We start from the raw sequence: 23,194 nt of genomic DNA, 5'->3' as shown, positions 1-23,194 counted from the left end.
TCTTGCAAATAACTTGTTTGCTTTATGCATTGTTTTGGCATGGATGATGAGTTAGTGAGAAGGCACCACAGAGACAGCAAAGATAACTCAATTTAGTAGTGGCATTCTGAGATGTATTTACCACAATATCCAAGCCTTTTCTTAAATAGAAGTTGTAGTTTGCTGCATTATACAAAGCATATTGTCATAAAGAAGCAGGGTGCAAGTTAGCACAGGACAAATACCTGTACTTAGCTTTCACAAAGTGCCGCTCAGCTGCAGATTTCCAAATGGTTTTATAATGAAGGATAGCTATTATCTCTTTTACAGATGTGGACCTGATATACAAGAAGTTACACTGACTTGCTTAGCACAGTGTAGTGGACAATTTGTTTAGCTAGGGCCAGGGGACAGAACCCCTGCTTAAGCTTCTTGTTTAGTGCCCCCTTCAGCAAACTTCATTTCTTATATGACCTTTTGTATTGGTATCAATGCTTATTGCTGTACTTACAGTGGTAATGAAGACTTACCAGTGAGGCATTTCCTGCTTCTGTTTTTAATAGATCTCTGTTGCTTGCGGAGCTTGAGAAGGAAGAGAAAGAAAAGGACTGGTATTATGCTCAGCTTCAGAACCTTACTAAACGGATTGATAGTCTCCCCCTTACTGAAAACGTAAGCAACTTCAGCATGCTTATTTATGTATCTGGTGCTATGATCTCTGTTTAGTTGCCATGTATAGCTTTTGAATTTGGGGAAGGTTTTTTTTTTGGTTCACTATGTAAAGTTAACTTAGTCAAAGTAATGCATTTTTTTTCTTTGCAGTTCCCTGCTTTTCAGATATTACTTTAGAAGTTTAAATTTGTATACATCATTATGAATGTCAGTGCTAGACAGGAGCGCTTGAAAAGTCGTTATGACAAATGAATTACATGTCAGTAGGTTTCTCCTTTACCTGTGTCCCCCAAAGGCCTTTTTTCTACCAGCTCCATTATTTGTCTTTTAGTTTCGTGAGCAATATTCGCCTAAGACAATTTACACAAGAGCTCTTAATTCAGAACAGTGAGTAAAATGGTGCTATAGCCTATGCAGATTCTAGTGACCCTCCAAGCTTTTACCTTGGCATCTCTAAACTAGTTATAGTCATCAGCTTTATCTGGGATAATGAAGATCTCTGATATCCTGGATAGTACAGGCTTTCCTGCTGTCAGACCTCAGCAGGTTGCATGTATTTGCAGTGCATTCCTTAGTATGTACAGTTCTGTGAAGGCTTGGTTGCCCATCCTTATAGAGGCATATCTGGACAGGAACCAGATTAGCTATATTTATGCAGTACTGCCAGAGCTAGTCAGCCTCCTGGAAATGGAAATATAATATGGAAACACTTCAATGACTGCGGTAAAATAGCTGGAATTCAGCCAGTCTAACACTAAGTCACAGCCAAGTTGATCAGAAAACCAGGGGAAGGGCGGGAAGACTGAAATGGACCTTGAGGAAATGCAGTCTGTTCTCAAAGGCAGTCAGCTGTATCTGTGTCACTGTTAAATGTACTGTAGCTTTTAAGATGAAGTCTCCCCAGCTTCACAGGTAATCAGTTAACTTAGCTCTTATTAGAATGTTTTACTTAACATATATGCTAAATCTCTATTTTAAACCTGGCAGTGCAATATAGTAGTCTGGTGCTTTCTAAATCTTCTTTGTGAAAGATTTATAATCTTCATAGTCTTACTATACTTGTGTATAACTATTCCCAATAGTAAAGAAAGAATATGCCTTCTAGTTTTGATTTTCACACATTGATTTTGGTTTGTATTCTCTTTAGTTGCTAGTACCTTTTTGCTGGAGAGCAGACTAGAGATAAGTCTTTGTAAACTAAGTACAGCTACAGTGTTTGCTTGTCACCTCCCATTTTCTTCCAGAAAGGCAGTTCTCACTGATCTTTAAATGATGCATCTTCTGATCTTCCGTGGCATTCATTTTATTATACTTGCCAGTCCCATATAGCTACATATTTGAAACCATTGACTTGATCAGAAATTGAATAGATAAATTCATATCATATTCATCTGGTAAGAACAGTTAGAGAGGAAGGTAATCGTGTATCAAAAGATGATGTTAACTAATGATCTTTTCGAGCAAACATGTTTACTGGATCTGGTATTATTTTTCCACATGTTTGAATAAATTACCTGTGTACATATGAGTAGTAGTTAAACTTTCAGCTTAAAAAATTATCTTGTTCAGCCTAGAGAAGAGAAGCCCTAGGAGGGATCTAATGACAGTCTTCCAGTACTGAAAGGGTAGCTGTAGAGAAGATGTAGAGGTATCTCTTCACGTGGTGACAGGACAAGAGGGCACCCTTTGCTTCAGGGGGAATTCCATCCGAATATAAGAAAAAAATTCTTCACCGTGAGGACAATTTGAACATTGGAATAGATTGCCTAGAGAAGTGGTGGAATCTGCCGTGCTAGAAATCTTCAAAACTTAGCTTGAAAAGCCCTGGATAACCTGATCAAAAGCCCAGCTTTCAACAGAAGGTGGGGCCAGGTGATGTCCAGGAGTCACTGCTAGCCTAGACTTTTCTATGCTTCTGTGATCTTTTAAAATAAAGGTTGAGGGAGTTGCACTTAAATCAACTTTCTTGCTAATTTTTAGTTTTCTCCATTAATTGTAAAGACCTATTTTTTAAAATCTATGTTAATATTATAAAGCAGCCTTGCCGGTGCCTTGCAAAGTATATTGGTTGGAGTACCTTTCCCTGTAGGTTATGAATTGAACAGCTATGCTTTTTTTTTTTTTTTAAACAGGATAGTTAAAAATAGGATTGATAGCAGTAGTATGAACACCATCACTAGGTGCAGTAGCTTGACGCCTATGAATGTTTTTGCCAATACTAATTTAGATGGAAAACATAGCAATTTTTGTTGGCGTGCTGATATACATTAGCATCCAAATGTTCCGTGCTTGTAATGATACAGTGTCAATGTTTATATGTTGTGTTTAGTCATTTGGCAAAACTTGCAGGTAGCCTTTGGGTTGAACAGTATTGTGTTCTTATTTTTAAGGATGTAGTCATATTTTAAAGGTCTATTATTCATGTTTTGTTCGTTTATGAAGTTTTGTGGGGAAAAGTAATTGTTCTGCTTCTGTTCAGAGAAGTACATAATTTGCATCAACTTCATTTGCTAAAATGCTTTCTCTGCACTTCAATTTCAGTTCTCCTTGCAAACAGATATGACCAGAAGGCAGTTAGAGTATGAGGCAAGGCAAATCAGAGCTGCCATGGAAGAACAACTAGGTACTTGTCAGGACATGGAGAAGCGAGCACAGGTATAGTATTTCTTTCATTATTAAAAGGAATGGAAAAAGTTTTCCAGTGTCATTAAATTATTCATGTATCTTTAAACTGTGTGCAAACACAGTGATACCTTAGAGCATTTAGTTAGCCATTAAATGCAAAAAAAAAAGTGAATCAAAACATAGAAAAGCAGTACTCAAACAAAAAGCGCCTTTCTCTACTTTTTAAAAGAAGACTTGTGAGTAGCTGGGAGAGGTAAAGAATTCTATTGTTATTTGACTGTAATTTATTACAATTTTAGCGTCAAACAAATGTGTATTTGCAACTGCTTTATTTTGTTTGTGTAGTGTTGGTTTTTTTTTCTTAACTTCGTGCTTTTAAGTTTACAGTAAAATTCAGCTAGTATTAAGTTTCCTTAGCCAGGAATAATATTTGAAAATAAGATATAGTAGCAAAATGTCATTCACATCCATGCCGGTAAACTGTTTGCTCTAACCAAGGGTTGTTTTGCATTCATGATCAGTGTATATATATATAGTTCTGTATGCAAATCATGTCACACATATTTGGAAGTATAAATCAGAATTCATTTATTGAGTTCCACACAATTACAATTATCAGTTGCTGACTGGTTATAAAAACTATTCCCCCACAGTCGCAGAGTGACAGTTTGAATTATTTATTACCAGCTATTTCCATCGATGTTAAGTAACCAACTTGGTGAAATAATCTGCTTTTTCCTAGGGTGTTACAGAAGTAAGTCATTTGAATACAAATAGTATCTTTAGGCTTTATTTTCTTCAGTAAATTTACCTCAACACAAAATTTTGCTACATATGTAATATTTCTAATTAATTCTGTTTGTAATTAAAACTTAAAGCAGCTTTAAAGCAGAATAACTTAGTGGGTATTTTTGAGAAAATTCTGAAAAATGTCCATGATGTTATATATTTTTATTTTTTTATATATATATATTTATATATATATATATATTTTTTTTTTTTTAGCAAAATATGTATACTCTAGCGCTCACCCTATCTGGTGTGTACATAAAGGCTGTGTAGGGGTCTTTCTATAGAAGCGCTCAGACTCAGGTTCACTCTTGCCTGTTTTAAGCTGCCTTGGTAGTAACTGGCTCTGGTCAGGACTCTGTATGACTGTGTTACTGAGGTTTATCAGCTGCCCTGCACCAATGCAGCTGTGCGACTTGTGTGCAGCCCGTTCCAAATGAGGGCAGAACGGAGTTGGGACTGTCTGTGTATGCCTGGTTTACTGTCTTGTAAAAGAAAAGTACTGCTGGAGCGACACTAGAACTTCTGAGCAAGTTCTTTAACAAGCTTCAGCTAGAAGGCAAAGTAAGCTAAATGGATACGGTAGGCTGCTGGCCAAATTTTAAGTGCATTCAAGCAGGAAAATAAATTAAATCTCTCTAAGAAGCAATTTGACTATAGTTATATCACTATGAAAGTGTCCCTAAAGTAGCTGCTTCCCTACATTCTTTTTTAATTTTGGGGTGGGGGAGGAGGAACCCATAGGCATACATTAATTCAGAAAACCATAATCTTCCATCCTGTTGGTAGTTATCACAACTGTTTTATTCCCAATACATATGTATAACACCTATGTATAATTGTAATAGACACTGTAATTTGCATAAGATTATAAAATAGGAAGAGGAAATAACTATATCCTCGTGTGCTCGTCTCTTGAATTTGGCTGGCAATTCCCCCAGGTTTCATTATACCAAGGATAGGTGCCAACACTGTGTAGAACTTAATGTGTAAATACATACAAGCAAATTCTGTATTACTCCACTGTAGTTGTTCAAATGTAGAAACTGAACCATTCATCTGGCAAGTATGGTGAACTTGCTTGTTTTTCAGCTTTCCTTTTGCTCTGTATTTTCATTCTTCCATGACCGTTTGTGATACCAAACACAATGTAAAATGTAATTTGGAGGAAGACAACAATTCAGCTATATAAAGGCTGACATTGCAGACAGTTCTGCATTATAGATGTATAACATCTATAGTATTTATTCTGTGAGAGTGGATAACCTGCTGTTGCCCAAGAAATTCATGCAATAGCCAACCTCTTGTTTTTCCTGCTTGTAGAGTATTTGGTACAAAATATCCTCCTGGTCAACTGAACTCCTTGGGTCCTCTGCAATACAAATAATGAATAAGCAGAAAGAAGGGACGGTCTGATTTTTATATCTCTGAACTGAAATTTGGGATATGTTGATTAAATTTTTGGCCCTTTTGAGGACTTCATCATTGATACTGGACAAATCATGTAATCTTTACCCTTCTTTCTTCTGTCAAAAAAAAACTTTCCCCACTTTTAGGTGTACAGAAATGCGTACACATACTTGTTGGTGTCTCTTGATCCCTTTATGAAATAAATTGCTAGTTACATAGAAGGAAACTCAGTTTGGTGAAATACAAAATCGTGCTTAAAGACAAAGAAGAGATGCGTTCTGTCAGTCATGCATCATCTCACCTATGTACAGTTATTCCCAGTAATATATTTTTATTATCTTTCTTATACTTAAGAATTTCCTGATCCAAGAGAGAAGGGAGGTGGATTATTTGTCTGCCTCATGCTGTTGTGAGGCCTCTGTGTATGCTGTTAGAATGTTACTGACCTTTTTTCTGATATTTTGCTTTACAAATTCAAATCTAGTTTATAGATTAGTATTCGTAATTTTGCATCTCCACTAAATGTTGATGTTTAAGATGTTTTTCTGTGTATTTCAAGAATTAGTTCTATTTGGTGATTATATTTTCTTCCGTATTTCTAAAATCTCTAGGTTCCATTGTGTTTCTATTCCAAGTGTATGCTTTGGCATTTGCAGCTTTTTTTAAGTTTAATTTATTTCCACTTTCAGATTATAAAGATATTAAATAAGGCTAGTTATAATGCTAATTCTTGCAGTGGCCACTAGATACACAAAGCCTTTCCTTTTTTAGTGTAGTGCTGTAACTGTTATTCAGGTAAAACGATCGGGATTCTTTTTGTTTGTTTTGTTTTGTTTTAATATGCATCCATTTTTAACCTACCTATTTTACAAGAAAATTGCATTTAATCAGTTCAGTGTTCAGTTTGTATCCTGCTATATTACTGGGTCAGTTTGTATCCTGCTATATTACTGGGCTATATATTTTCTGCCCAATTTTAAAGTCAAATAATGCCAATTTATCATCAAGCTGATACAGGGAGGCATCACTTACTGTGATCAGTTGTTTCACAGAATCATAATGCGTCCTGTGCTCAGTACAGCTTCCACTCAGTACATGTATCCTGTAAAGTTTGTTCTTTTCAACGTTCCATTTACCAACCACAGAATGATGGCAGTGGGAAGCGAGTGGCAGTATGGTTATAAAAGACTCAAATTAATTCAGAGATATCTATAAAGTCCCAGACAAGCCAGAAAAGTAGTATGCAGTTTTCTTTTTACTAACCCTCTAAATTCTTCGACGTTTTTAAGAACGGAAAATATTCAGAGGCTGTGCATAGGCAGATCTACCAAAGCGTCATAATTACTGAACGTAAAAGAAGTCAGTCGGCATTTTATACCTTCAAAGCACTCTGCAAATATAAAATTCTCCCAAATCTGTGTAAGGCAAGTAGAATTCTAATGTCGTGGTGAAAGTGAAATAATTTGTTAAAAATCTGCACAGAACATCAATTTCACAAACGAAAAAATTGTGCAAGTTTACTGAAGTGTTTTTCTATACCTGAGCTTTTACTGTGTGACAATCTAATCTTATATCCAAATTAATGTCAATTATATTAAAAACCCAACTACCCATTCTGTTTTGAAAATGTTTACCACCATGCCTGTGTTTTATTGCCATTTGTGCAATTACCACGTGAATGCAGTAGTTCTGTTTTGTAGCCAGCTATATTTGCAATGAACTCTTCATATTGTCATTCTATACAGTAACTATAAAGAGCTTTTAAATAAACATGAAAATACATTCATTTCAGGTGAGGGTGGCAAGGATTCAGCAGATAGAGAAGGACATCCTTCGGATACGACAGCTTCTGCAGTCACAAGCAGCTGAAGCAGAGGTTAGTGATCAGTTACTTGCCTTCTTTTGACTAGGGCATGTATCTTTAAACAACAACAACAAAAACCCCACCTTCTTAAATGAATAAGGCTGTCCACAAGATTACTTGCATCAGCAAGTGATGACACTGTTCATGAATTAGTCAGTGTAGGTAGGTAGGCTGTCACTGTCTTTGGAATAAAATTTGTCAGTATGTTATTCTGTTACCAGTGGACTGAGGGTGGGATACTTTGACTATCCTCTGTGCTGCTGTTGTATTTTCATCAATATTGATGTATCAGTAATTTCAATAAAAAGGCAAGTACAATTTATCATAAAGACTGAGTCTTGGTTTTAGCAAATAATTACATAAATTAGTAGTACTTTTCTTTCTAAATATGAATCTCTGATAAACAGCTTCATGGTTTGCTTATCTTTTGAGAGAAGATAACAAAAAAAGGCGAATACAGTTTCTGTCAGACTTCATTATAGAAACCTTGCATATTTTTAGTGTTTAAGTATGGGGTTCTATGTTAAGAAGTACAAGATAACATTTCCTGTAAATGACAAAGTTCCTGGTAGCGACTACCACTAGCAAAAACTGCACTCACGGTGGAAATCAGCTTGCAAACTCAATTCTGTTTCTTATACCTGTAACTTAACTATAAATTGTATGTTGAACCTGAATGTTTTACTGTTTGTCTTCACCCAAAGTAACTACTGTGAAAGTTCAGGGCAACTTTAAATTATTAAGACGATGTAGATTTTCCCACTGTAGAAAGCAAATGGTTGCATAATTCCAGAACTGGGTGGGGGGAATCTGGTATTACAAGGGAAACTGACAGTAGTGTCTATAATATAATATAAATAACAATAAATATAGTGTCTAACTTTAGTTGTCTAGTGTTTTGACACTTTAGCCAATCCAGCTGCGATTTTGTTTGATTTGTGCCATAGATTGTTGCTTTTAAAAGTCACTAAACATTTTAGAGAATGCAAATATCATGAAAATTGATAGTATTTCCTCTCTGGCCTCTTCCCATCTTCCTTCAGCTTAGTTCCTAACTTTTCATTGAATTCTGCCAGCACTCTGTGCTAAAAGAGGGACTGGATTTTTGGAGGAAGTGACTTTTGCTTTCATAGTAATAAGTTTCCCAGTTTGGTTTATATAAGTCTCCTAGAATCTGACTAGCAGACTTGCACAGCTGCATTAAGCGTTTAAGCAACTGAATTAAATGACAATAGCTCTGGGCTTTCAGTCTCCTAATCAGACTTTTATGTTGTACAAATAGAAATTGTCACAGAGGAATATAGCAATCACATGGAAGGTGCAATCTGGCAGATGTCAGGAAGAGCCAATTAGAAGTTTTTATCTCTAGTTTTGTTATGAAGTTAAGCTTCATAACTCTTATTTTGAGCAAAATTACATATCTTTCCTTCCTTTCACAAGTTACCATAATTGAGCAGATGCAGTAGGTCACATCTATTTAGAGCTTGTTTTCAAAGTAGCAGTCTGCTCTATTAACCATAAACCTTTTTCGAATTAATATACTTGATTGTGAAATATGTAGTCTGAAGGCAACTTTGTTCTTCAGCCAGAAAAAGAAATTAGGATTCTTAGTCTCCAGCACTCATTAGTTATCTAATGCAGGCTTTGTCAGCCTGTCGCTGGCACTTGCTCTTCTGTACAGAAATCACCTGGTGGCAAGTAAAAAGGTAGTAGCAGTCAAATTTCAAAGTCTGTATAACTGAAAAATATAAATCTGACACATTTACTGTGTTCTTATACTGTGCCTGATATAGTGATACCCAACTTGAATGTTCTCTCTGTATCTATAAAGAATTAATAACAGCAATAATAAATTCTGTAGCTTGTCTACTGATTTCCTTGTCCCCTGTGGTGATGCCAGTCACTGTAGAATCTAAATGCAATATATGTTGTAGTATGTGACCAAATATAATACTGTACCCTAGAAAATAACTTAGGGAATTAAAGCAGCAGAGAAAATTTTAGCTCACCTTTTAGCACATTTTTAATGTTTGGCAAAGTTAGTAATGCCTGTAAATTAGAAAATTGAGGTAATGTGCCTGCAAGAGATGTTACCTTCCAGTTTCATGAGACTTCTGTTATATATTTCGTGAGATTTTCAGGTTTGTAATCCGCTTTCGAGTTAGACCCTCCAAAAATAGAATGTCAGCTGTCAGGTACAAATCTGAGTATTGCCTTTAAAAGAAAAAAAAGCAATTTCTTTGCAAGTATTTCATATGGTGTTTTTAATTTGTTATAGTGGCACAGGTCCTTCTATCATAATATCTGTCATTTGAAATATATGAAGTGTTTCCATTAAACAATGGTACTGTAGATAAAAGGTAAAGGTTTTATTTTGTGCAGACACTATGCTCAGCAAGCTCTAAACTATTTTTATAATGCACCATGATGGTTAGGAGTTCCATTAAGGGTTTGACTCGCTAGATTTTTTTTTTTCCCCTTTATAATTAAATTGTAATAAAATAGTTTCAATCTTCTGGTTTCTTGGCTTTGTTGTTTGCGTTGTTCTTGGTTTTACATTCTTACATATACAAGTGTATATATAATTTTTGGATCCACTATGCAGTTGTGATAAAATAAATATTTTTTTGGTATTTAGAAAATAATAATATATCTGTAGTTTTTAATACACAGCAATTAATGGGATAGATGAGTATTGTGAAAGAATTAGTGTCTTATGCCTAGAAAAGTCATTATTCCTAATAACTACACAAGGGACTATTTTTGCAAGTCATTTTTTCAAAGCACTCAGTAAAATTATCTGTAATAGGTTATCTTAGCAATAAGGATCAAGGCCTGCTATTATTACAAACTTCCCAAATTACCCAGAGATTTGTCTTTTTTCTGCTAGTAAATACAGAGAAATTAATAATTGACGAGTGATAGTTACTGTTCATTTGAGAAGCATTTAGAGTATAGTTACAAGATGGAGGGAGCCTCTCTATCTTCCTGTAATAGGAACTTGCAGCCTTTCAGCATTTTGCTACAGAAGTGAACAGGCATACTCAGTAACTTCAAAACTTCAAGTTACTTTCGTAGTATGATACCAGTATTCAGAAATGACAGAGGCCTCTAAACCCAGCTAATGCCTCCTGAGAATGAGCACTCTTGTAGTTTAAATTTACCAGCTGCAGAGGAGGTTTCTTCAGAAAGCAGAGAGAAAGGGAAATTGTATTAAGCTTTGCAGTATTTCAGTTTTACCAAGACCTTGCAGATAAATCATGAGAAACAGTTTTCCTGCCTGCATCTAGCCTGGAGCTTTCAAGGGGCAAATTCAGGAGAAAAAAAAATAGAATGACCTTTCTTAGAAGAAAAGCTATACTAAAGTATGAACTGTATACATGGCTCAGAGACTGTAAGCTCAAGTGGAGGCTTTTCAGAAATCAGTGTTAATATTTCTCGTGCACTTTACAGCCATCACGTGTTGCATAAATGAGATTTTGTTGTTTATCCATTTCATGGACAATTTAATGAGAGCTTCCTTAAGGCTGCCGCAGACGAGGCACACAAGAAACCGGCTGCTCCAATAGCAGAATTCACTTTGCTTCACAGTTCTTCAGAAATCGCGTCCCAGAGTGCATGGTCCTGTTTAGCACAGTGGACCTGCGTGCTGATTTCTAGCTGCTGTACCACATGTAGACATAACGGCATGGGCTGTAGTTTACATGCTGTGGTTCTTTAGCTGGTGCAGTTGGTAGCGTGCCTATTATCATCCACAGGTCCTGCCTGCAGTGTTAAAAGATGATGCACAGAGGGGGCATCCCTGTTGTGGTTATCCTGGCTTTATAACCACTAATCCACAGTCTGTCAGAGATGAATATGAATTTATTTACAATACAAATGTATTTACAATAAAAATAAGTGATATATATATATATATATTATATCTTTTTATTCATATGTGTGTGTGTATATAAAAAACAATCAGCTTCAATAAATACCAGTTACCTGCTGGCTGCGTGTTGTTGTTAGCTCCTTTGGATCGGTCTGCACAGAGAAGAGCTTGCCCTTCTCACTTCAAATGATTCCAGTAGCTAAAGTGTAAAAATCTTTGCTGTGAACCCGAAGGTTTCCCATTCAAGCCCTGCTGATGACTCATGTGGGAGGAAAGCGTGTGTGTGTTTGTACATGTTGTGAGTGCACACACGCGTTTAAGGGGAGATGAGCCCTGATGGTATCTGGCAAGAATTGCTTTGTAGTTATAAATGAATTGGGGTGTTGTGTTGACTGGTTTTTGCACTGGTGTATTTGGGGAAGGGCTTGTGAATGGGAAGCTGCTGCTTTTGTAAATAGCACGTAGTAAACAGAAAACCAATGTGAATGGGCAGAGAGGGACAGAGAATGTGGGGGAGGAGTTTTGCTTCGGTTGTCAGGGAATTAACTCTCTCCTTTTTTGTGCTCCCTTTTTGATCTGGGCGGTGGTGACGACAGTTTAGGTTTCATGGGGTTGTATAGAAAATTGGATCTCCTTCAGGACCTGCAATGTGCCTGTACCAGGTTGCTGCATCATTTGCATTCATTTTGAAAATATGATTAGGTTGATCGATAGCAGATTGTTTAAATTTTATTTGTGGTAAAGTGGTTACTCCTGCACTGTTTGCCATTAAAACGATTCTTGCTGTGTGTGTATCCTTCTGTTCACCTGGGAAGTGTTTGTGTTTGAATGTGAAGCTTAATTTAACAGTGCTAGCCTTAGTCTCCAGTAAATGCGTAGATCATGTGACATTGCAGAGAAGACAGTTGTTTGCTCCAATTCTGTTACATTTCTGATAGCGATGTAAGCACAGCTGGTGGAGAAGGGTGTTGCTGTGTCTCCCTGCAAATCCTTTGTCTTGCAGGGCTATAATCCTCCGAGGACGTGCTTCACTTTCATCTTGCAATTTTTCTAAGACACTCAGCCTCAGCTGTTAATTATTGAGGCTAAGGGTTATGAAAAAGAAAGCACTGTTCCATGGCTTTGTGAAGATACAGCATTGATGCATTTAGAGTTCAGAGAGCTTTAGATGGTAATGTGCACTTCATTTCTGTATATAATTTCATAAACTCTTGTATTAACAGAGGGCACCTCAAAGCAAGCATGATACAGGCTCACATGATACAGAGAGGCAGAATGAAGGTCAAGGAGCAGCAGAAATCAGCATGGCAACTACTGGTACTGGTCAGGTAAATCAATTATTTTGTTTATTGATATATGTAATTAAAGTATAATTACATGCTTGAAATGTACAATGCTTACACTTTGGTTTATATCTTATTGTGGTTTTATACCTGTTTGTTTTTAAAAGATTGACATTTTTCTTCATTCCTTCTGGAAGTGAGAAATTTCTGAAATTTATTAGAAAGAAATATTTTAATAGTATGAAGGAAGTGTAAACATTCCATAATGCAGGGAGCAGTTTCCTTTTGTTTAAATGAGTAATGAGACTAATACTAAAAAGGAGATAGCAAGAATAACTACAGAAAATATATTTTATTCTAAGTGAACTGTAATATTAGGAGTATGATTTAATAATGGGAAATTTTTCAAAATTTCACTTTGGATATTATCACTAAAATATCAGTGATTTAAAAAAGAAAAGAACCAAATAGTAAGGTTATCATTAATATTTTTGTAATACTATTTTAGATGCTATTTGAAACAGTAGTAGGAATGAGAGAATCTCCTGAAAGTGTGCTGAAGGATAATAAAATTGCTTTTAAATAATCTTTCGTTGCTGTTCCTTTATTAATGAAATATATTAGCAGGGGTGTACTTTAGAGGGATGCATTAAATTCTTCTTTACTTATTTCTTAAAATTAATATTTATCCAAGTTTGGGACTTCTTTTTTTGGCTAAAAAATACTTTTATTTATTTACCATGCAGTAATGTTCATTCCTTTCATAATCTCCAACTGTAGCTGAGATATTCACATCAGTAATTTGGGTTCTTAAAACTTCGCACTATAAATTTGATAGTTGAATTCATATGTAAAATACTTCTGCTACTTTAGGGAAGCAGAATTATTTAAATCCTTCTGAAAGTATCTCATATGGGAAAATTTATCGGAAAGGATATAAATTGCGGTTTGGCTTGAATATTTCATTTGATTAAACATAAAGCACAGCCCATAATTTTGCTTCTGAAATATATTTCATCACCATTTGGAATTAAGTTCCCTCTGTTGTCGCAATCTGAGCAATTGCTTGAGGCTCTCACTCTAATTCTTATGACAGCTTTATTGTTTGGGAAAAAAAATAGTTCAGCACTGCTTTGGGGTTGAAAGCATAATGTATTTAAATAATTGATGTACTGTGGCTGTATTTTCTTTCTTCACTGTGTGAATCAGGAGTTATTTTGGACAACAGATATTTTATGTGGAAAAAGGGATTGTCATATGTCTTGGCAGACTTAAGCAAGTGGAGGATTCATTCATTCATTTGCAGTTTTATGTTTAGGATTTAAGCAGTTTTGAACTTTGCATCATAAAAATGTTTAAAATATTCGTATTCTTTTCTCCTGGAGGTTGATAGATCCAGGGCTCTGACTCTGTGTGCTAGGAGACATCTGGGGATTATTCACTTTTAGTGCAAGTCCAGAGAGAGTAGGCTTAATGGATTGGGCATAGCATTTATTTCTGATAAACCAGCTCAATATATTTTGAATTTTTTGAGCAATCAGTGTTAAGTGGAGTGTAGAAAGTTTTAACTGAATAATCTGCATCTAATTGGTTTTGTAGTCATATGAACAATGTTAATTGAAAATTTGCCAATTGAAGATGAGTTTTCAGGATTCAGTCATGTCCTTTTCTGTGTCATCTTAACAGTGAAAGACAGGAAAGTATAAAAGAAGAAATGGAGTAGGATAGCAGAAGCTTTGGAAAGAGAAGGATCTACACAAGAAGGGTCCATGTTACATCTCCTTGTTGCTTTTCAGTTTCTCAGATGAATGGCTACACATCCCTAATACTAGTTCTTTCAGATCAGTCTTTAGGAGCCAGTAAGAAAGATAATTACATTTCATTTGGGCCTCCTGGCATCCTCCAAGTAGTAAGGCCGAATGATGGTGCTGAAGGAAATAGTTATCTGGATCAATGTTGATACAGTTTGGGGGGAAAAAATTGGAGAAGTATGCTATTTCCGTCTATATTATGCTGGACTGTAATAGCTAATTCTCCACGCTTGCATCTTTTTTTACCTGATTGGATAAAATGAACATACTGAACTTAACAGTGGAGGATTTGGGCATGTACATATATGGAACCTGTAATCCTCTGAACGTTGTTTGAGGGCGAGATAATATCAGTTACTGTAAAAATCTCGTGTTTCTTTCCCATACTTGTGGCACTACAGGTTATTAAAGAGAAATATTTTAGAAAGGCCAATATAGTTTTCATTCTAAGTTTTAAGTTTTTCGATTTTTTTTTAGCCTCAAGAGAGAAAATAAGGGTTTGTTTATATAGAAAATATATATTAGAATAAAATAATGTGTGAATTTAAAGCATTCTAGTTATACCTATTCAGCATCCTGTGCTAATACTTATTCTGGAATATAGATGGAATATTCTGGGCTCACATGGAGAGTGAAATGAGTATAATGATGTCAGTTTACATATTCCAGCATAACTAGAATTTTTTTCTGTCTAGATAAACTCTACGTGAAGCTATTTCCACCTTTTATTTATAGTCTCTTTCGACTTCAAACGTAGAATGTTGAAATGCATGAACAGCACATACTGTGAGAAGAAATATTCATTGTTGTTTCTGGTGCCACTAAAAAATCAGAGAAGTTATTCCATAGTATCTTTTATATAGTTTTTCAATTTGATATATATTTTTATTGAAAAAAACCATATTCAGTGGTCCAAATAGCTTGACAATGTTGTTTTGTAAATTAAGCTAATACTTCATGAATAGTTTTTTAGCTTTTTTACTGGATCAACAAAGGATTGGTGACTACCTCAGTAAAACAATGTTTTGATGCTAAAAGTGACTGAGCATTTACAGTTCCTATCACTGATTTCAACTTATGTGCTCAGGTTTTCTAAATTAGGTATGTAGGCACTCCCTTTAAAAATTTTGCCCTGGTTCCATAGCCAATAAGCTACTAATTGCTTTTAGTTTCATAATTGACTTGTATTTTAGGCAAATTACAAATCAGCAAATTAAAAGACCTGTCTCTTTAAAATAGTTTACATTATTTTGCCCATGACTTTTTAAATGCCACTGATATGGTCCAGTAATATTTATGATTTTTGCAGGAGTTTGCTTCTGTGACTCCTTCACAATTAGCGATATTTTAAAAACAGAATATGAAGTAATCTGTCAATTTCTGGAGTTTATTTTTTATTTGGGATGCTATGTTGAGAGGACAAACATATGCTTCTAGATAAACATTTATTATATTAGCACCTGTTTTGATCACCATAGGTAGCATATTTACCTGGATGTATGTAAAAGGATCAGGATCTCTTGGAAATTGCCTTCTCCCTGTTAGAGCTGGTACAGGAAAAAGTCAGCACAAGCAGAGAGCAGGCTCAGGACAACAGGGCAGACTTCAGGATCGTAAGGCACTCAACTCAGCTGGAAGACAAGAAGCAAGTTGCCCCAGCAGAGCACTGAAACAAACCCAACAATATTCCATTACAGTGCTCACTCTTCAAATGTATTTTTAAGTGCCTCAAATTGAATGGAGTCGTCTTGTGAGGGAGGGAATATAGTAAGGAAAAGTTCACAGATGGGAAGCAGAGAAAAGGAAAGAACTTCACAAAAAAAAGAAAAAAAGAGAGAGAGAGAGGTTAAAAGATGGAGGAAAAAAATAAGGAAAAAAAGTAAGTACACAAAATGGTTTAAAAAAGCAAAGATGCTTATAGCTCGGCCTTGGGTTTAGTAGGTAGGTGGGTAGGAGTGTGCTATAGCAGGTTGGTAGGAGCATGCTACCTCCAATAGCTTCTAGAGAAATTACAGCAGATAGTGTCAGCATTACTTTATAGCTTTTAATTAAAAATAAAACAGATTCACCCACCTGTAGTTTGCTTTTGATATGGACAAATTCAAGTAGGGTTACTTCTTGTCAAGAAGTAAAACTAGAAGCTGCTTTTTTCTCTCTGTAAAAAAACCTAAATCAGTTTTTTGCCAAGTCCTCTTTTTCTTGGTGAAATAAGTAATTAGAAAAGACTCCCATTGAAAAATATCACTCTTCTGATACTGAATTTAGGGAAAATGGATAATAAAACCAGTTTAACCATAACATCTAGATTGTGTTGGGGGATGGTAAGAGATAGCTATCTTAACCAAAATACATGCTATCCATTCATCATTATAAATATGATTCTGTTATCCAGTACTGAAACTGAATCCAGCAATAGTTGTTGTTCTCGTTAGACTCTGTCTTATACTGAATTGTTGTTTAAATTTGTAGGGTTCTGCTGCTCGAATGGACCATGAGACAGCCAGTGTTATGAGCTCTAGTAACAGCTACTCTGTTCCTCGCAGACTGACAAGTCATCTGGGTACCAAGGTAACCGAAGATTACAAGCCACAGGTCGCTAATGTTACATTTCTACTAATACAATAACCTCACTTTTTTTGCCAGTAGTACTAATATTAGCTGAATGCTCTGTCCACACACACTAAATTTATGGAATTAAAAATTTTAAATATTTTTTCAATTTTTAAAATATATGCACAGAAATCCTTTTTGTCTTTTGGTTGCTGGTGGTTAACAGAATTATTGCAACAAGGAAAATTTGCTTGCAAGAATTACACGTTACTTGTGATGTTGATGTATAATCCATTGTGAAAACTAGCCCTTTCAAGAGTAGTCCTTGGAATGCTTTTCCAAAGTCTGAATCCTCAAAACAGATGCCATTGCTATGAAGTAATAATAATAATAATAATAATAATAATAATAATAATAAATGTTATGTAAGCCCCTCATGGTGATAAATGTCTGTTCATTCTCTCTATAATAATTCAGAATATATGACATCGAATAATAGACAAAAAAACAAATTGGTCACTGTAACCAAAAAAATTTAATGGAATGTTCTTAGAAAATAGGAAAAGTGAAAGGACATTGAGGAGGTCATTTAATACATCTCTGCTCCCCAGTAAAGCATTAATTCTATCAAAAGTAGCATATGACAGCTATCTAACCTATTAGTAAAAACTGATGATAAGCAGTCTCCGTCAATTTTTCAGTCTTTCTCCTGTTAAATTTAAATGTCTAACCTAAATCTCCTTAGCTACACTTTCCCTGTTGTCAGTGGAAATAGGATACACTTTTTGGCTTTTGAAGCAACCTTTTACATACTTGCAGTATATACCAAAGTTACCGAAAAGTTAGAGATGAAGCTTGATACACAGTAGGGAGTGTGCTCAAAATATATGAGCAGCATGAAAAGAGAGGAAAAAAGGGCAAATCTGTAACACAGTTGAGTTCCTGAACCACTGGAGTTTATACTACCTCTGGCATCAGCAGCTAGATATATTATCATGGTGCTGAGCCCAGTCTCCTGGGAAGCAAGGCGTATTAGCTTGACAAAGTATTAAGTTACTTTTGGCCTTAAAACAGTGTTATAATGTTGTAATTTCTGCTCTGCACCGTATGCATGCACCAAATGGAGGTAACATTAGCTGAAGTGTCTGTTTGCAACTTTCCATTACAAAATGTAGAATTCCCAAAAGGTGCAGACAAGGGGGGAACCCTGAGTGCGGGGAAAGGGACTGTGTGGGGAAGGAAACAAGCAAATAGATAGGTTCAACTTAGTGTGCTGTAGGGTAAGAAAAGATGGAAATTAATAAATGGGAAGAAGGGAAAGCAGTTGAGATCTTAAGTAGAGGAATTACATTTACAGATGCAGAAAGAGATGCCTCTGTGTGTAGTGTATATAAAGAATACACACACATACCCCTATATCTTTATACCTATATAAAATACGGCTTTTCCTGTACTCTATGTGCCACAAGTCTGGAGGCCAGATTTTCATGGCTTCTACAGCTTTATTCTCTAAGAAAAATTTACCTTCCAAATCTAAATTACTGTGGATTAAAGCTGCCGCTTAAAATGTCTGTCAAGAGGCATGCATAAAGGAGATTAAATTCCCTCCCTTTCAAGAATCCAAGTGGATTGTCTTAATATACTATTGGATTTTTCCAGGCTAGGATGTCAGGATCTCCAAACTGGGATGCTAGACTGTCATAAATTTGGTTCCAAGACTATTTCAGTGGATTTTGCATGTCATCATACAATTTTACAAATTTTATGATTTGCATTGTTTCAGAAATTGTACAATGTTTAGAAAAATACATTTTAATGGACTTGCTGCTTATTCTACCCACTGCCATCCAATTTTTCTGTAACTCACCTTCAGAGGCATAAGAGTTGTCTCTGAAGAAACAAAATCAAATCGTTTATTGATCTGGTAACCAGTGCAAAAATGTAGTTGTTATTAGGAAGCTCTTTCTCATTTCTTGCTGAGTTGGTGTATTCTAAAGAAACACACCCACTGCTACTTGATAGTTTCTATATGCTGTGCTGTGTGTTGCAACATTACTGTTTTTGTTGGCTTTAGGAGCTTTGGGTATCTAGATAGTATCTAATGTTATCTTGTACGTCATATTGTTTCTATTACAAGTTCATTAAAAGAACCAAATACATTTCTCAATCTAAAGTTACTGAAGAAAATGGAATGGTAAAGACAACCCTGAAAGTGCATTGGCTGCTGTATTATATGACAGCCAAGGGAAACCCTCAAAAATTGCTATTTTTGAATTGAAATTTGAGTTTTGATTGAGTAAACTCAATTGAATTGAGTTTAATGTGTAATGCTGGTTTTCTAGTGGATTGATTTAGTTTGACAAATGCTTAGTACTTTATATTGTATATATTAAATGAGCATTTGTTTGTTCCACTTCTTTTATCCATGTAAACTTGAAGAAACCTTAACTGACCTAGTCAGTTTTGCGTTAGCTGTAAATAATCTGGCCCATATGCAAGTTGTGTATCCTAAAAAAAGAATGATTGGTTAATTGAAATAGTTTTAAAGGAATTTTTTTGTGTGTGTGTATGTAAGATATTTTTAGTTCCATGTAAATTAAAAATTAATGTAATCAATCTTATCCTTTGTCTGGGATGACTGTATTAATTCCACATATCAATTTTTCACTGAAGAACATCTTTAACTGAAAGTGTGATTTATACAGAGCATACTTTTTGAGATAAAATTCATTTTAAATATATTCTAGCATTTCCACACTAAAGCACTTTCATCAGTATGTTTCTTTAGCCCTTTGTACAATGGAAAGCTAGAAGTCTTCATGATTAGTCTTGTAAATTAATATAGTTACCACCCAGTTACTCCAACCATTTAACCACTAAGTGAGATTTATTAACATTGTAAAGGGTAAGAGCTGATAGTACTTATTCAATTATTTCTAAGTGATACAAATTCTGGCACCGTTATATAAATACATTTTCTTTTTTGTTCGTGCGTACCATTCAGAACTTCATTTTAATCAAGTTTAATATGTATTTTTAAATGTAACTGTATTTTTAAAATCATTTGACCTGCAGGTGGAAATGGTGTATTCATTGTTGTCAATGCTTGGTACTCATGATAAGGATGACATGTCGCGAACTTTGCTAGCAATGTCTAGCTCCCAAGACAGCTGCATAGCCATGCGTCAGTCTGGATGTCTTCCCCTCCTCATCCAGCTTTTACATGGCAACGATAAAGACTCTGTGTTGTTAGGAAACTCTCGTGGTAGTAAAGAGGCCCGTGCCAGAGCCAGTGCCGCACTGCATAACATCATTCACTCCCAGCCTGATGATAAGCGAGGCAGACGGGAAATCCGCGTGCTCCATCTTTTGGAGCAAATCCGTGCTTACTGTGAAACATGTTGGGAATGGCAGGAGGCGCATGAACAAGGCATGGACCAAGACAAAAACCCAAGTAAGTTCTGTGAACTGTATACCAATGTTTAAAAGATACTTTGAAAACAGTGAGTTTACAAAAAAAATCGCCTTTAATCTGATTTTTTTGTTGAATACATTTAGGTTTCTTTTAAATAAATAGGTGTATACTTTAAGTTGAGGTAGTATTCGGAAATAGTATCTATTACAGATATGACATCCCGTTTATAAATTTGGTCTTTAAATCATAGGCTTTGGTATGGTTTCCAGACACGATTTTAGGGTTTTATATTTATAATCCAGAAGTTAATATTAAATTTTACACTCATTGCTATTTTACATTTCATTACCCATTAAAATGTGTCTAAATAAATAAATAATTCCAAATTGCTCTTCATTCAGGATATATACATTTCCCTTAGGAGAGGGAACAACTTAAACAATCTCATCCTAGTCTGTCCATAATAATGTAAACTATTATCTAAAATGTTGTACATAAGAAATATGTTGGTATTAAACTACCAGAGAAGTGACAATTTAAGTGAATTGGCATTTTCTCAGAGAACAGCTGTTTAAAAAAACAACAACAACAAAACAACAAAAAACCCACCCTTCTGGATTACCTAACCACTTTTTCTGAATAAAGGGAGGTTTAGAGTTGCCATTTTTTAAATATATGCTGTAGACCTCTATGCCAGTAATACTACTGAAATCAGTGGGCTCTGTCATGGATGTTGGAGTTTAGTGCAAGAATCATTTAGCAGAAGTGGGGTTCTGAATAGGTTGTACGAGTACAATTTGTGCTTTAGACAGTCTAGTTATGAAATTATGAACTTTAATAGTTCTCAGTTATGAAACAAAGGATTTAATTAACCATTCATAAGGACATGAAGAAGAGACCCAAGGAAACAGCTTCACCTCAGGTGTTGTATTATTTAATGCCTCCCGAAATTTTGAATTTATTGATTTGTCACTAAGTTTATTATTTTTCCAAATTAATTAGATAAATTTTTTTGTATTCAAAGTCGTATTTCTTACCAACAGATGCATTCAGAATTCTCTGTAAATTCTTTTTCATGAAAAGTCTTTTCAGCATCAAGTGTACTTATTTCTAGTACATAGATGTAATCTTGGGCCTTTGTGTATACACGTTTATTATTAGTGTTCCTAATTAGTTGTCTGTTCTTATATCTTCCCAGTAATCCAAACCATGAAAAAAATAGCAATTCATTTATCTTAAGATTAGATTCTTTTCGGAAAGCTTATAATCTAGACAAAATAATACACCTAGGAAATATTAACTGTTACCTATTTCTGCATCAGTGCCAGCTCCAGTTGATCATCAGATCTGTCCTGCAGTATGTGTTTTGATGAAACTTTCATTTGATGAAGAACATAGGCATGCAATGAATGAGCTTGGTAAGACCAAATGTTTTTCTCTAGTTTCCTTTGAAAAGCTTGCTGGGAATGCTGACATTCCTTTCTTGTAACCTTCACTGAACATGAAGCTTTTTTACCACTCATTTAAACAATCATCAGTTGATTTCTGTCAGTAGTTGCCCTGTTAGCGGTTGATGCAATTTAAATGAACTTAAAGCTAGACCATTTCCCACTGGACAGGTTATTATGCAAGTTACTCTTTTTTCCTGGTATGAGCTGTGAATTTTGGAAGACTATTATTATCATGGAAGCATTTGTGATTTTATATGTATTGGACTTAAAATACAGACTACTTCTTGGCGGGGCGGGAGGGGTTGTGTCACGAGTTAAGCATATTGATAGGTTCCTGTGTAACAGGAACTCTGTTACACAGGAACAGTCATTTCTCTGTCCATTCTGTGCCACTTTTTATTATCAGTGAAAATATTCTATGTATTTTTTTCTGTGAAAATAAAATCCAGTAATAATTATTAAATTAATAATTACCAGATTTTCTGAATAGCCTTTTATGTAATTGGTGTGAGTTCATCTGCCAAATGTGATTTTTCACTGGGTGAAATTAAAAGATGGGTGTACTTTTTACCTTTCAAAAATGCTCCTGTTCCCACCTGTCCCCCATCATCTCAACATCATGCTACCAAGCCTTTCAGTTTGTATTAAGCACAGGACTCAAGATCCAGAGTCAGTATTTAACAGTATGTTTAAGAAATTATTATTTATCTTTCTGAGCCTTTTGGGTTTCACATGTTTGAGATTGTTTCTGTACCTATGAGTGTAATTTGCTCCTGGGTGTGTGTACTGTATTTGTATTTTAGGCTTGAATTGTTGTTTGTTTGGGGTTTTTTTAAGGAGGTTTGCAGGCCATTGCAGAGCTGTTGCAAGTGGATTGTGAAATGTATGGACTTACAAATGACCACTATAGTGTTACATTAAGAAGGTATGCTGGAATGGCTCTGACAAACTTGACTTTTGGAGATGTGGCCAACAAGGTAAGAGTAGAATTTCAAGCATACAATAATTGCAGTTCATAGCTGTGTTTGAATTGTTGTCCTGAATTGTGTGTGATCAAAATCTCCAGGATAGGATATTACTTGTGTTTGGGTTCACAACAGAAATTCCCAAAGAATTGTGCCATTCCATCCTGTTCCTAACAGAGAATGCCACAAATTGAATGTTATATCACACAAGTATAATATCAACTTTCATATTAAATGAAATTACTTTTAATTTGTCACTGAAACTCAGGATTTTATCTGTTGGCTTTATTTCTATATAAACAATACACTAGGTCTTTCCATAATGTATGGCACCTGATGATTATGGACCAATGATTATGGATGATGATTATGGACCAATGATTATGGATAACGAGTGGCTTTTCTGAGAATTACGAACTAAAACTGTTAGTTGAGTCAAATTTTGCAGAGTTGTTACTGAATGATATTATTACTATCTGATGAATTTTTGCAATTGTCTTCAGTCT

The 23,194-nt window shown here is 35.2% G+C and overlaps 1 protein-coding gene across 5 annotated transcripts in view; it reads left to right on the top strand.

The window, feature by feature from the left end:
• LOC112995240 (APC regulator of WNT signaling pathway) overlaps positions 1-23,194 on the top strand; it is a 94,613-nt gene that overhangs the window by 58,458 nt on the left and 12,961 nt on the right. For 4 of the 5 annotated variants that reach the window (XM_064501245.1, XM_064501246.1, XM_064501248.1 and 1 more), the window contains 8 exons: positions 543-651; positions 3,193-3,306; positions 7,268-7,351; positions 12,437-12,541; positions 16,777-16,899; positions 19,933-20,311; positions 21,595-21,690; positions 22,561-22,700. In XM_064501245.1, the coding sequence (XP_064357315.1) occupies positions 543-651; positions 3,193-3,306; positions 7,268-7,351; positions 12,437-12,541; positions 16,777-16,899; positions 19,933-20,311; positions 21,595-21,690; positions 22,561-22,700 (1,150 nt within the window). The remainder of the gene's footprint in view (positions 1-542; positions 652-3,192; positions 3,307-7,267; positions 7,352-12,436; positions 12,542-16,776; positions 16,900-19,932; positions 20,312-21,594; positions 21,691-22,560; positions 22,701-23,194) is intronic. The other variant, XM_064501247.1, reaches the window with a different exon arrangement.

This window comes from Dromaius novaehollandiae, chromosome Z (assembly GCF_036370855.1).
Source record: "Dromaius novaehollandiae isolate bDroNov1 chromosome Z, bDroNov1.hap1, whole genome shotgun sequence".
Classification (NCBI taxonomy): Eukaryota; Metazoa; Chordata; class Aves; order Casuariiformes; family Dromaiidae; genus Dromaius; species Dromaius novaehollandiae.
Note: the sequence above shows the minus strand (reverse complement) of the source record. Positions and strands in the feature narration are given on the sequence as shown.